The 15785-nt window shown below is 41.0% G+C and overlaps 1 protein-coding gene across 1 annotated transcript in view; it reads right to left on the bottom strand.

Annotated features, from left to right (window-relative positions):
• The window catches only part of OSTM1 (osteoclastogenesis associated transmembrane protein 1), a 31099-nt gene extending 15653 nt beyond the window's left edge, over positions 1 to 15446 (bottom strand). The window contains exons 1-2 of the mRNA XM_064360801.1: positions 15045 to 15446; positions 5546 to 5660 (exon numbers count right to left, since the gene is read on the bottom strand). Of these exons, the coding sequence (XP_064216871.1) occupies positions 5546 to 5660; positions 15045 to 15446 (517 nt within the window). The remainder of the gene's footprint in view (positions 1 to 5545; positions 5661 to 15044) is intronic.
• Between the last annotated feature and the right edge of the window lie 339 nt (positions 15447 to 15785).

Raw genomic sequence — 15785 nt, 5'->3', positions numbered from 1 at the left:
ATCTGAGGGATCACTACAAATTAGGAAACTAAGCCAGAGAAATAGGTGATATGCTGATGATCATACCACAACTGAAATAAAAATAGGCCCGGTACGGTGGTTCACACCTGTAATCCCAGCACTTTGGGAAGTGGGAGGATTGCTTGAGTCCAGGAGTTTGAGACCAGCCTGGGCAACACAGTGAAACCCTGTCTCTACAAATAATACAAAAATTAGCCAGGCATGGTGACGTGCACCTGTGGTCCCAGCTGCTTGGGAGGCTGAAATGGGAGGATCACTTCAGCTTGGGGAAGTTGAGGCTGCAAAAAGCTGTGACTGCGCCACTGTATTCCAGCCTGTATGACAGAGTAAGACTTATATGTGTATATATACATATAAACATAAGCCCCTCTTAATGCTAGTTTAATATCATCATGACGTAGCCCTCTACCCTTTTGGGATGGACGCAGAGTTCATATAAAAACAATTACATATATGCAGAATATTAGGCTATTAGGTTAAGAAGATTGAACAAGTTTTCAGTATTTGTAGTTGATGTGTTGAGGAACAGGGAAGTTGAGGGAACACAATTTCATTCACAACAATTGTACATCTGTGTTACAATGAGCTATGTCATGACAACTGACATACAGAATATAGAGATGAAAGGGGGTGTGTGTCCACATACTGCCTGCAAAAAGTAGTATAAAGTGCATTATCATGAGAGAGCAATAGCAAATTTCTTCTATGCAAGATATGTAATTAAACAATTTCTTTTTAAAAAGTAATGTATAAAAAAAATTCTCTGAAGAACCAAAGAAGTTAATTTCTTCCATCTAACTGAGAGTAATTTACTTTTCACTTAAAATAATTTGGAAATTAAACTAAAAGCTAATATAGACTGGTCATCTTGTTAAGTACTACATTAATATAGTACCATCAAAATTTTTTCAATGATCATTAGACGGTGGTATCATAAAGCACAAAGGAGTTCATTTATATAATGGGGTTTAAAAAATCTTCATTATTAAAGAGCTCTGACTTTCCAAATTGACATAACAGAACTCTAGTAAACTCCTTTTTTATCTTTTTGCAGGAATTGGGAGTTTAAGGTTATAAAAAGTGAGAAGCTACATAGTTTAGAAATTAGTAAGTTAAAGAATATTAATAATAATAAAGCTTCCTATAAGCACTAAGTGAAGTGGTCATTATGAATTTCCTTCATCTTAGACAATCAATGGAGCCTCGTCAAGGACAGATTAATAAAGTGGCTTTCTCAGTGAAGGCTGAGGCATCAGCTCAAGAGGCATTTTTTTTTTTTTTTCTGAGACAGGATCTCACTCTGTCACCCACGTTGCAGTGCAGTGGCACGATCTCAGCTCACTGCAGCCTCCACCTCCCAGGCTCAAGCGATCTTCCCGCCTCAGCCTCCCACGTACCTGGGACTACAGGCATATACCGCCACACCCAGCTAATTGTTGTATTTTCTGCAGAGACGGCTTTCACCATGTGCCCAGACTGGTCTCTAACTCCTGAGTTCAAGTGATCTGCCCACCTCAGCCTTCCAAAGTGCTGGGATTACAGGTGTAAGCCACTGGGCCTGGCCTCAGGAGGCATTCTTAAAGGTATTAAGGATTTTCTAAGTTTAAGATCTCACATAGAAACCTACTAAATTATCATAACAGGAATTATCATCTGTAAATAAAGCATTTGACATCTCTTAGGAATTTTATAAAGATTACTGCTGTTTTTCAAAACTAGTTTTGTAGAAAATAGCAGAAATAATCACCCATTTAGGGTAAGCTTCAGAAAATACAAAGTAAACGATGGAAACTTTGTACCTAAATGACCTAATTAAGTTTAAAAAATATGAAAACTAAGAAACTTTAAATTATAAGATACAAATAATATGATTATAATGCTTAGTACATTTCCCTCTGGATAAAATATGGGAAAGAAAGGTTTCGGTTAATTGACCTTCTGGTTAACCATTAAGTACTACTGTTGTTGTTTTTTAAAGCATCAAGACATACATTTTATGTATTAACTGAAAGTTAGTTTTCCTTTGATGAATCAGAATATACGTCAGTATTATACAGTGGTTCAAAAGCATCATTATGTTCAGAAATTATCACCCAGATCACCTGCATCACTGAAGATATAGGCTGCTCATAAAAACAGAGTGAGTTTTCAGTGTGTAAGAACAAATATCTGAACTGATCATTTTGAGGCCTATCTTATTACAATAATACTTCATACTGGATATTGCTTACCAAAGAACCAAAACACTAAAGCAGTCATGAACTAATCAAATTTGGTCATTCTGCTGATTAACTAACTGTTGTATGCACAAGATAATCAACAAGGGTCTCAATAACAAGGCTACCCCTTTGTTAACAATACACAGCTTTAAAATTCTGAGAAATCTTTAATATACTCTCTCTTCTTTTTAGCGGTCGTTTTCCATAAGAGCTAGTTTCCGTGTTATCTATAGTATGAGTAGAAAGAGTTGCACTCTTAACACTTCTTTTGACCTTCCATCGACTTCCAGTAACCAGTTTCCTATCAAGACTAGTATCATTCAGAGGCATAGGAATTCTAAAAAGAAAAGGGATGGGAGTAGTACATGGATGGCATTCTCTCCTCTCTTGGATTCCTAGCCTTCTTTTCATGAATAATAACCTCAGAGACTAGATGCCAATCCTATTTCAAGCTAAATTAAGCAGAACAGAAAGACAGTTTTGGGCAGTATATTTATTTTAATAATATTATTTCTAAAATTTTACCTTTTATGTTTTTACATTTTCTATTTTTTAATATTATTTTATAAAAATTCTAGTAGCCCCTGCTATGGTCTATGGTCTGAATGTGTCTCCCAAAATTTAAGTGTTGAAACTTGACGGCCAATATGATAATATCAAGAAGTGGGGCCTTTAGGAAGTGCTTAGGTTATAAAGGTTCCTTCTTCACAAATGGGATTTACTCTTTCACTCTTCTGCCATGTAAATGGGACAACGAATAAAGATAATTTTTGATGCATAATTCTGGAAAATAAAATAGCTAATCTCTCTAACCACATCTAATAAATACTCATCACAGATTTGAACATTCTGTTAAGTTTTTTAAATTTCTATATATTTTTGAATAGGCATTAAATGTCTATGGCATAAAACCCAAAGAGTACAAATGTAAATACAGTAAAAACTAAATCTTCCTTCCTTTCCTGCCCACGCAGCTATCCAACTGCCTTGCCTCAAAATACATACGTATTTTTAGAACAACAAAAAAAATCATACTTCTCTGTACTTAGCTTCTTTTACCTGAGACCATATGTCTGGGTCAAATTAATTTTAATTGGGAAGAGTCTTTTAAATAAGACATATCCAACTGCCTGGCATTTTATTTGATCTTCAGAAGTTCAATGTAAAGAATATTTTCAAGACAGGATGCCTCACGGAAGAACAAAAGTACCCTAAGAATTTTCTATATCATACCCATGATAAAGTTTAAATTATAAATTAGGCAGAGTAAGAGTTTAACAACAAAAACTAATAATTATGTTACTATCACTAAACAATTGGTAAGTAAACAAAGGGTTACTTGAACACAAGCAGTGCCATACCACCAGAGTTGATTTTATAATCAAGATGCTCCTTGAGTGCCTCACAGAAGGGACAGCATCTAGAGCACAGATATGCTGGACAAAGGGATGATTCACAGCCCAAGTAGATGAAGCAGGATGGCATGAGATTTCATTATGCTACTCAGAATCACACACAATTTAAGCTTATAAATTGTTTACTTCTGAAATTTTCCATTTAATATTTTTGGACTGCAGCTGACTGCAGTAACTGAAACTACAGCAAGTGACACCATAGCTAATAGAATACTGCATAATCCTAATAGGAGAATACTGTATAAGCCTTTCTTGTTTTTCTGTGTTTTGCTTGTTGTTGTTGTAGACAGGGTCTTGTTATGTTGCCCAGACTGGAGTGCAGTGGCACAATTATGGTTCACTGCAGTCTTGACCTCCCAGGCTCAAGTAATCCTCCCATCCCAGCCTCCCAAGTAGCTGGGACTATAGGCACATGCCACCAAGTCCAGCTAATTTTTAATTTTTTGTTGAGACAGGGTCTTGCCAAGTTGCCCAGGCTGGTCTTAAATGCCTAGGCTCAAACAATTCCCCCACCTCGGTCTCCCAAAGTGCTGGGATTAAAGGCATGAGCCACCATGCCTGGCCTATAAACCCTTTTTGTTGGCCCAAATAGTAAACTACTCTTATCAGTCAAGGTCCTACCTTCCCTTGCCAACTTTACCTCCCATTGTGCTTCCTGGAACATCTGTTGCCCTTTTATGCCTCTGTGCCTCTGTTCATGCCACTACCTGCGATGTCCTTCTCTCATTTCCACTTCTTTTTTTTAAGACAGGGTCTTGCTCTGCTGCCTAGACTGGAATGCAGTGGCACAATCATAGCTCACTGCATCCTTGAACTCCTGAGCTCAAGTGATCCTCCTGCCTTAGCGTCCCAAGTAGCTAGGACTACAGACACTCACCACCATGTCCAGCTAATTAAAATTTTTTTTTTTTTTGGTAGAGATGGGGGTCTTACTATGTTGCCCAGGCTGGTCTCGAACTTCTGGGCTGAAGCAATCCTACCTTGGCTTCCCAAAGTGCTGAGATTACTGGAGTGAGCCACCTCACTGGCGTCATCTCTACCTATTGAAATCATGTCCAATAGTACAGGCCTAGGTTCAAAAGGTAGCTCCTCCAGGAAGTCATTTCAAGTTCTCCCCAGTAAGATTTATTTTCTTCTTCCCCCAAGGACTCTATAACTTTATTAAAAGCATGGATGTGTCTGTCCTAGGTTGTATTTGTAAATATATCTTACTCACTAAATTATAAGACGTGAAAGATAAGAACAGCCTAGCACATAGTTGATATTCAAAACACCATCTGAATTGGAATAGTGATTTTAATTTTTCCAAGGAATATCTAAAAATAGATCTTATTTTATTACACAATTCCACACAAACCTGCAAAGATAGAACAGATATTATCATCCCACCCCATCCCCTGCCACACACCACTTGATGGATTATTGCAAACATCACTATTATTATACTAAACAGTTAATATTTCTTGAACATTATGTGTCAGGCATTGAGCTAAGTGCTTTATACAATTTATTTCATTTAATTCTCAAGGCAACTATAAAAGATAGGTTCTATCATAACCATCAATTTACAGATGAAGGAAACGAACTTCCAAGAGGCAAAGTTTTTCTCCATATCTGACAGTTAGTAGGTTAGGGCTAGTAAGATGCAGAGCTTAGAATCAAACCCAAGTCTGTGTAAATCCAAAGCTCACAGTAACTGCTACACTTTTCTGCCTTTCACTATTTGCTCAGTTACCATTTATAAACCATGGTGTCATGACAGTTTATTTAAACTTAGCAATAAAAAGTATTATCCGGTTTCAAAGGTCCCAAAATTCACTAAAACAAAATCTGACATCTGTACTACTGAACTATATATAACTGCAACATTAAAAAGAAAGAATTACTTACTGGCACAATTTGCCTCCTGCCATGTGGTATTAAAAAACTCTGAGAGAATCACAACTATTTGCATTCTATCTGCCATTAAGAGACTTCTGGCACAACTCTGACTCTCTGAAGTATTCTGTAACAAAAAGAAGACAGAAAAATAAGTCTGAGTATGTTTAGACTTTACAAACAACTTGAGGCAAAAACCTTACAAAAAAATAACATTTACGATAAGTCTTTTAACATTTTGTTTGATATGACTAGATAATGTTAACATTAATAATAACAATGGTAATAAAGTAATTAGCAGCTAATATTACTGATACTGGGTTCATTTGCAAGGGAAGAAAATCTTTATATCTAGTTTGTACTCAAATGGAAAAATACACTTTTACAGATCATTTTAATAATGAAAGAAACTCATGTTATGCAAATAATAAATCCAAGTTCCCAAATTATTTGGTCCTTATCTATTTCCTTTCCCTTGTGCCCCAAGCAAGGAACTGAGTCCTGCTGGCCCTTCATTCTTTCAAAGTTATTTAACTCCTACTATTTACTAGGCACTATAAAAATCCTGAAGTTTTGAGGATATAAAAAGTATTAAAAAATGCCATCAATTCTGGGGCTTTGAGAACCTCTCATAGATACACAGAAAAGGAGTTATATAGTGTGGTGAATAATAAAGAGAGTGGTAACTCCTGGGATAAAATGATCAGTCATGTGAGAGGAGAAAAGAGAAAAAAGGAAGAATTTTTGCTTTAAAATATTTGCTGATCTTCATTTAGGGAAGGTTATCTTCTTTGCAGCTTAGTTTTGCCATCCCATTATAAGGTACATTTGAATGGGTGCTTGCTTTTAAAATAGTGAATTGAACAAAACTTTTTAAAAAAATTATTTTTTGAGACAGTCTCACTCTGTCACCCAGGCTGAAGTGCAGTGGCAAGATCTCAGCTCACTGCAGCCTCTGCCTCCCAGGTTCAAGCGATTCTCATGCCTCAGTAGTAGCTGAGATTACAGGTGCGTGCCACCATACCCGGCTAATTTTTGTATTTTTAGTAGAGACGAGGTTTCACTATATTGGCCAGGCTGATCTCAAACTCCTGACCTCAAAAGATCTGCCTGCCTCGGCCTCCCAAAGTGCTGGGATTACAGGCATGAGCCACGCGCCCAGCCATTAAAAAAACATTTTAAAAGTCTCTTTCTTAGAATTACTTTCTGAGCAACAGAAGTCATAGAAGAAAATTTCTATTATCACTTCTTTTTTTTTGAGATGGAGTCTCCCTCTATCGCCCAGGCTGGAGTGCAGTGGCGCAATCTCAGCTCACTGCAACCTGCACCTCCCAGGTTCAAGCGATCCTCTTGCCTCAGCTGCCTGAGTAGTTGAGACTATAGGCATGTGCCACCATGCCTGGCTAATTTTGTATTTTTAGTAGAGACAGGGTTTCACCATTTCCGGTTTGGCCAGACTAGTCTTGAACTCCTGACCTCAGGTGATCCACTTGCCTCCACCTTCCAAATGCTGGGATTATAGGCATAAACCACCGTGCCTGGCCTATTATCATTTCTTAAGAAGTAATGATACTGTATTAATACAAGCCTGAGTCACTAGTGATCTTGGCTATCCTCTCTAAGGTTCAGTTTCAAAATCAAGGATCCTACAGTTACTGTATTAAATAGCATACATTAATCACTCAGCACACTGTCTGGTACATAGTAACTGATATATGTTATTTCACCTAGCTACCATACTGCCAACCTGAAGTGCTCTAAGTGGATTTAGTTGGCTAATTGTAATTTGTTGCTTAAGTTGAATCTTCATAAGTGGGTGACTGGCTGATTTTAAAAACCAATACAGTACAGCCTGTATGAGAGTTCAATGTGTGTAACAGTTCAGCTGAGGAAGATATCAATGTAGTTTTGAGAAATTAACAAAGAGTTCATGAGGAAGCAGGATATGAACTAAGCCCTATATTGAGGAAGAGAAGAAGAGTGGAAAACAGAAGAATTAAATGATCATGGGGTGAAAGTGGTAATAACTATGTGGTACTCAGGGAGTATTCAGTAGTCTACAAAAGTAGGGGTATTAGAGGGCTAGGTCAGAAGGTTATGAGAGGTCTTGAGGGTCATGAGAGTTAGACAGTGAGAAATTCTTGAAGATTTTTGAGGAGGGTGTCATGAAAAGCAGTATGTCTAAGCTGTGCTATTTAGTGTGAGGAGGCAGGGAGACTAATTAGACTACTTCTATAGCTCAGGTATGATGAAAGGATGATGGCAACAGTGAGGACAGAAAATAATTAATAATCCAAATGATGATGAGATACTTACTAAGTGCTTAACAGTCCTACATGTTCCAACTGCATTTCCTTATTTAATCCTCATAACAACTCTATGAAATAGGTAGTGTTAGCTGGGTAGAGGGTAAACTATCAAAAGTGACTCAGAAGGAAAAATAAGGAGAGCAAGATGCCCTATAAATCAAGAAAAGGGAAGGTGTGGTTATTTGGGTCAAATCCTGCTGAGAGAATTGGAGGTGCATCTTTCAACATTGGCACTATTGGTGACACTAACAAGAGTGAATTTGATGGAGTCCTTGGTTGTGAAAGTGAGATCAGAGGGGGCTGAACAAGGAATGGAAGATGAGGCAGTGGGAAATGAACCCAGACAACTGCTGAAGAGTTTGGGCTTGATGGGGAGAGAAGAAAGAGAGGGTAGTGAAGAGCAATGTGGGACTCAGGAACTTTCTTTGATTTCTTTCCATTCCTCTGTCCCTCTGTCCTGCCTTCCTGGAATCAAACTCTGCCTCTTCCACTGCATGGGTCAGGATAAGTCATTACCCTGAGGCTCAGTTTCTTAAAGCATGATATCCACCTATATATATGTGTAAGTTTCTCTTCTGGACAAAAGTCCTTTAAAATGGAACTGTCACATCTTTGTATTCCCAACATCTCGCCAAGTGACCAGAAAAACAATGGTCCTTGTTAATACTTAGAATTCTTAATACTCAAATCTATCATAACCACTTAGCAGAACCCTAACCATCATGAATCCAACCATTTCCTTTTATCATGCCTGCACCCAGGAAGTCAGAAGTTGCCAGCAAAAAATTAACAACACAGATTAATTCCACAGTAAATCCATGATCCCAAACTATACCCCTCACTTTTCTGTCTGCTCATTCTCTCCTTTTTACAACCACTATTTCAAATCCTCCCCACTCTCCCAGAAGCTCTAATCTCTCTCCCACTCTTTACTCTCAAAAGATCTAGCCTCCTGGAAAACAGAAGCCTTCGAGCCGAAACTCTAACCTGCCTACCTCTACACCCAACCTCTCCTACCCTCCTATTATGGTGGGGAAGGCACCTGTCCCTTTCAAGGCCTGTCTCTCTGAGGATGCCCTAGAGTCCATCTACCCTGCCTTTTCTAGAAACTGACCTTGTCTGCTTCCCACTCCCTCCTACAGAATCTTCACCTTCTCTAAAGGACCCTTCCTATCAACATTTAAACATGTTCAGCTCCCTCCCATCTTGAGCAAGGAAGAAGGGAAGGCAGGACAGAGGAATGGAGGACAGAGGAAGGAAAAGAAATGAAAGAAAGCTGGCCTGGCACAGTGGCTCATGCCTGTAATCCCAGCACTTTGGGAGGCCGAGGTGGGCGGATCACCTGAGGTCATGATTTTGAGACCAGTCTATCCAACAAGGTGAAAACCCATCTCTACTAAAAGTATAAAAATTAGCTGGGTGTAGTGGTGCACACCTGTAGTCCCAGCTACTTGGGAGGCTGAGGCTGGAGAATTGCTTGAACCCGGAAGGTGGAGGTTGCGGTGAGCCGAGATTATGCCACTGCACTCAAGCTTGGGCGACAGAGTGAGCCTCTGTCTTAAAAAAAAAAAAAAAAAAAAAAAGAGAGAGAAATGAAAGAAAGTGTCTGAGTCGCACATTGCTCTTTAGCGACCTCTCTTTCTTATCTCCCCATCAAGCCCAAACTTTTCAGCAGTTGTCTAGGTTCATTCTTCCCACCTCCTCATCTTCCACTCCCTGTTCAACCCACTCTGATCTCACTTTTATACCAAAGGACTCCATCAAATTCACTCTTGTTAGTGTCACCAATAATGCCAGTGTTGACAGATGTACCTCCAATTCTCTCAGCAGGATTTGACACAAATAGCCACACCTTCCCTTTTCTTGATTTACAGGATATCATGCTCTTCTGATTCTTCTTTCTCTCTCCAATTCTTCCTTCTCAGTCACCTTTGAGAGTTTACCCTCTACTTAATCTTAAACTTGTGGTGTTCCTACTCATTCTTCAGGTGTGTTCATCCATCTCATGGTTTCAAATGCCATCTTTATGCTGATCACTCCCAAAGGTGCTATCTCCAGTCCAGTCCTCTAGATGCGTATATTTAACCACATAGGCAATATCTCCACTTAGATGGTTCATAAACACCTCAAAATCAACAAGTTCAAAACTGAGTTAATGATCTTCCCTCACTAAACAGACTCCTCCCTCCAGCTCAGTAAATGACAACCCTATTCACTAAACTGCTCTTATTAAAACCCTGGAAATCATCATTACCTTTCCGTTACTCCCCACATTCGATTAACACCAAGCCTGTAATTTCTGCCTCCTAAGTATCTCTGAAATTTACCTATTTCTCCCCATTATGATGGCCCCCACATAACCTAGTCACCACTGTCCCTCATACCACTGCAATAGTCTCCTATTTCATCTCCCCACACATCTTCTTCCCCTACCCTCCCAGCCCCCACCCCCTCCATTTTCTGTCACATAGCTAGAACAGCCTTTTAAAGTACAAATCTGATTATATCATTCCACAGAATTAAACCTTTCAATAACATACTGCTTTAAAATCAAAGTCTAAAGTCCTTAACATATCCTACAAGGCCCACATGACCTGGCACCTCAGGTCATGGGTCTCCTTCCTGCTCACTGTGCTGTGTTCTAGACTTCAAATAACCCACAAAGTCTTTCTCATCTCCGTCTTCACGCCTGCTATTTCTTTACATGTATACCTTCCCTCCCCTGCCCCATATTCTCTCAAATTGTAGGTGTCTGCTTTAATCACTGACCATTCTACCTACTCCCTAGTCATACTCAAGATCAGCACAATTGTCATATGCATTGGTAGCATGTGAGTTTTTTTAATCAGCAACACTTATCACATATGAATTAATTATTTGTGTAATGATATGCTTAATGTCTGTCTTCAGACTACAAGTTCTGCTCATGCACGCTATATCCCTAGTAGCTACCACAACCTGCCCATAATAGGTACTCAATAATTTTTTTTAATGAATGCAGAAGAAATATTACATTTTCTGATCTCTAATGAAAGACATAATTATGCTATGTTCCCGTTTTCTCCCTATAGTCCTAAGAATTTGTTACTTAATAATCTATAGTAAAAGTATACTGAATACTCACCAAATACATAATCCAAATGACTAGCACTTCACAAAGATATACAGATAGACAGAGAGACAGATAGCTATCTATGTATATAAAGATCCATCTATATATCCAAATTTTAAACAAACCAAGTAGAATAGGACAGAGCCTACCAATTCAGAATCTGAGGGGGCAAAAGCATCCTCAGGACCATTCTGATAATATCAGTTTAAACTATAAGGAGCAAGTATGACTCTATGGAAGAGGGAATCCATTGGTTCTACCATTCAGGTTTCACAAATCGCTGTTATTTTTTACCTTGAGATAATAAAACTATATGCAATCCCTGTGCCAGAAATTCTAAAAGTGACAAGAATCTAGAATTTTTATCAGAAAATTCTATTACAGTTAAACTAATTAGATTACTGTACCACATAAACAGCTTACTAGTTTCTCGCTTTCTTTTTTTCTCCTTGTTATAATCCTTTCTCAAACAATCCATGTCCTTTCACTCTAAAGGGTAGAAAGAATGCCTTGAGATTCAGCTTGCAGGATTCCTCTGATGAACTAGCCTTGCTCTGTTTCCTCATTTCTTTTTTTTCTTTTTTGGAGACAGAGTCTCACTCTGTCACCACTGCTGGAGTGTAGTGGTGCAATCTTAGCTCACTGAAACCTTTGCCTCCCAGGCTCAAGTGATTCTCCCACCTCAGCCTCCTGAGTAGCTGAGATTACAGGCACACACCACCCCCTCTGGCTAATTTTTTGTATTTTTAGTAGAGATGGAGTTTTGCCATGTTGGCTAGGCTGGTCTCGAACTCCTGGCCTCAAGCAATCCACCTGCCTCAGTCTCCCAAAGTGCTGTGATTACAGGTGTGAGCCACTGCACCTGGCTCTGTTCCCTCCTTTAACTCGGCATTCCTTTCACTCTTTTGCTCTAAATTGCTATGACATAATTTATAACATGGTATTTTCCTTCTTCTCCATATAAGGTACTTTATTTCCCCTAACTATATTGATAATTTGAGGCCTGAATCTTACCCTTCTTTTCCTTCTTATCCTGTTACCAATCCAATATTCAAGAACAGTAGGTGCTTGCTAAAAACTAATTTAAATGAAAGACTGAGTCTGAGTCAAAGAAAATACATACAGTGGATAAATAAACCTCCCCCAAAGACAACTAATTCCTTCAAGTTCACGCATGACACATTTTTCCATAGGTTTGTTTTTTTTTTTTTTTTTGAGACTGAGTTTTATTCTGTCGCCCAGGCTGGAGAGCAGTGGCACTATCTTGGCTCACTACAACCTCCACCTCCCGGGTTCAAGCGATTCTCCTGTCTCAGTCGCCTGAGTAGCTGCACACCACCATGCCTGGCTAATGTTTTTTTTTTTTTTTTTTTTGTATTTTTAGTAGAGACATGTTTTACCACGTTGGCCAGACTGGTCTCAAACTCCTAATCTCAAGTGATCTGCCTGCCTTGCTCTCCCAAAGTGCTGGGGTTACAGGCATGAGCCACCAGGCCTGGCCTCACAGGTTCATTATTATACATGATGGTTAAGCTCCCAAACCAGTCCATAAAACTTTTTAAATCCATAGACTACCTTAGAACTGTAGAAGTCATACTTTTGAGCTAATGAATCATATCCGGCTCTACTGGAAAAAGAAGGGGAGCTGAGACCAAGGCCTAGGATGAATTGGAGAGAAAATACAAAAAGGGTTTCCCTGCCTCTTCACCTCTTTATCCTCTTCCTTTCACATCAGGGTGAGTTGAACTAGGTACCCAGGTTGCTGGTAGAATGTGAGGGAGAGGAAAGGAATTTCTACAACTCCCAAACTGGGAAGCCTCCTCTGGGTAGTGGGGAATTCATATGGAAATTCATATGCGGATTGGGTGATACCCATAATACTGCACATTGGAGTTTGAGGTGCTACTTTTAGCCTCTTTTTAATTCCACAGTACCTACACACGTAAGAAAAACATTTGCTGCCTCCAAAGACCTAAGCTTTGCTAAGGATCCCTGGCCATACTGTTCACAACAGCACTTGTTCTTTAGAGTAAATGGCACCCTAAAAACAACTCATCTTAACTGCTTGAAACTGAATATGATGCTATATCATACCCTGCTGTAGTTGATAGGAACATGTCTTGGGTACTTTAAAGTAAGATACATACTCCGTGTTATACCCAATGGAGTCTGCCTGGAAAATACTGCATGTAAACCTGGATTTATTTACCTTGAAAATACATCCTTGGCCAGGTGTGGTGGTTCATGCCTGTAATCCCAGCACTTTGGGAGGCCGAGGTGGGCAGATTACTTAAGGCCAGGAGTTCGAGACCAGCCTGGCCAACATAGTGAAACCTGTCTCTACTAAAAATACAAGAATTAGCCGGGTGTGGTGGTGCACGCCTGTAGTTCCAGCTACTTAGGAAGCTGAGGCAGGAGAATCACTTGAACCCAGGAGGCAGAGGTTGCAGTGAGTTCAGACGATACCACTGTGCTCCAGCCTAGGCAACAGTGAGACCTTGTCTCATAAAAAAAAAAAAAAAGAAAAAAGAAAAAAAAAAGAAAACATGCTCTTTACAGAAAGATTGACCACAGAATTTATTTAATGCAAATAAATCCCCCATTTATGTAAAATGACAGATTTTTATTTTAGTTTTATTTATTTATTTATTTCGAGATGGAGTCTCACTCTGTTGCCCAGGCTAGAGTGCAGTGGCACAATCTCGGCTCACTGCAACCTCGGCCTCTCAGGCTCAAGCGATTCTTCTTCATTAGTCTTCGGAGCAGCTGGGTACTACAAGAATGTGCCACCATGCCTGCTAATTTTTGTATTTTTAGTAGAGACGGGGTTTCAACATGTTGTCCAGGCTGGTCTCCAACTTCTGACCTCAGATGATCCACCCACCTCGGCCTCCCAAAGTGCTGGGATTACAGGTGTTAGCCACCACGTCCGCCATGACAGATTTATTTTAAATAGTAACAGGCTTACTCAAAGCAGGATACAACTAGACACAAATTTATATTTAGTGCAACTATAAACAAGTTTAGATAAGTTTAAATTTATGAAATAATTCCAACCACATTTTCATGAGACTACTTCCTGTCCCTTTAATACAAGAGGAACTTTTTCTCATTCTCCAATTCCAGTGTTATTCCTGTTTTCCCTTTACCAAGCATATCCGGCCCACACCTCGTGACTCCCACCAACCCTGACCCTCTAATCTTTTCCTGGTCTGAACTTTATAAAGTATGTAGGAGCAGAAACTGTGTCTTTCTTTCTTTCTTTTTAAAATTAAGTCTCTCACAGTAGCTATCACATAACTAGAAAAACCCTCAAGGTACCAACAATGAAGGGCAGTCTTACAATTTCTTTAAATGTTACCTCCCATTTACGTAGAGGTATTACTGTGTCAGTTTTCTAAAACCTCCTTTTAGCCCCATTTTACAGATCAGTAAACAAGCACAGAGACTGTAAGTAACTTGCCCAGAGTATACCGCTAATAAGCAGCATGGAACCGGACTCCTGGCCGCTGGCTCCAGACTGCCTACATTACTGATGAAGTCCCAGGCAATAGCTCTGTTAATTCTTCCAACAGCTAATGCAGCTGTTCTTTCCACTTTATAGAGGAGGAAACTAAGGTTCTGAGAACATAATTAATCCAAGGTTACATGGCTAGAAGGTGGTGGACAAGAACATTTCTGGCTACAGAGCTCAAATTCCTAATCACTACCAGTGTCTCCATCCCACTTGTTCCAGAAAAGGATCCTTCCTGGGAACTCCAGGTGAAGATGAGAAGCTATGGTGGAGTGGGTGGAGAAAGAGGAAGAGGGCTGGAAAATCAGGACCCCCAAGAAAACCAATCACACCTACATGAACCAAGGTATGATTATGTACTTAAAAGATGTCCAACAGCATTCACGGAAGCAAAAATCCAAACCCCAAGTCCCATAATGCCACCCCCTTTTTTCTGATGCCCCAAACTCCACAGACCCAGTCCAACCCCTTTTTCTTACTATTGGGGAAACTGAGGCCCCAGCGTTGACCATCATTACATCCTCCTCCTTTCCCAACTCTCCCGCGCCACAGTCCCGGGCGTGGTCCTGTACCCACCCCCACGGCTCGGCTGATGTTGTCCATCTTGCTGACGACCTGTTGGAAGAGGGGGTAGCAGGTCTGACAGAGGCGCACAGGCCGGGCGCTGCGCACCAGACACCCTGTCAGCTCTGCGCTGCTATTGGCGAAGTCCAGCAGAAGCTCCCGGCACTCGGGATCCAGATCTGGCAGGTCCGGGGGCAGCGACAGAGGCCCCAGCCCTCCACCCTGCAGCAGGGACAGGGACAAGTCCTCCACCTCCAGCAACTGCTGGTCCGACAGGAGGTCGCTGAAGACCCTGCGCGGACTGTTGCCGAAGGGGAGCGCGCCCAGGGCCAGCCCCGACCACAGCAGCAGCCCCAGCGGCAGCCACCGCGGCAGCGAACACCTCCACCGCGCGGCTGGCGGGCCCGGCTCCATTACCGGGCTCACACACCGCAGGGCACCCACCGCCGCCTCTCTGCCCCCAACCTGCACAGCCGACAGCCGCCGCTTCCGGCTTCCGTGGGCGCAGGCAGAGAGCGGGGTCACGAGGAGGGCGCGTCACGGCCCCGCCCCCTGCGTGTAGCGCCCCGCCCCATTGGCTGCCGCCTGCCTTCGGGCGGCGGGCTTGCGCGCGTGCGGGAGCGCGCCCACCCTGCGGTTGTTCAGAGCTGTGCGAAGCGGAGTCCTGCGCTGGGGCTCCCGAGCCCAAGCTCGCAAGCTGGAGGCTAGGAGCACCCACCGCTTTGGGGTCCTGATCCTTGACCGCCTACCGCT

This window comes from Aotus nancymaae, unplaced genomic scaffold (genome assembly GCF_030222135.1).
Source record: "Aotus nancymaae isolate 86718 unplaced genomic scaffold, 86718_ANA_hifiasm-v0.15.2.pri h1tg000040l, whole genome shotgun sequence".
Classification (NCBI taxonomy): domain Eukaryota; kingdom Metazoa; phylum Chordata; class Mammalia; order Primates; family Aotidae; genus Aotus; species Aotus nancymaae.
Note: the sequence above shows the minus strand (reverse complement) of the source record. Positions and strands in the feature narration are given on the sequence as shown.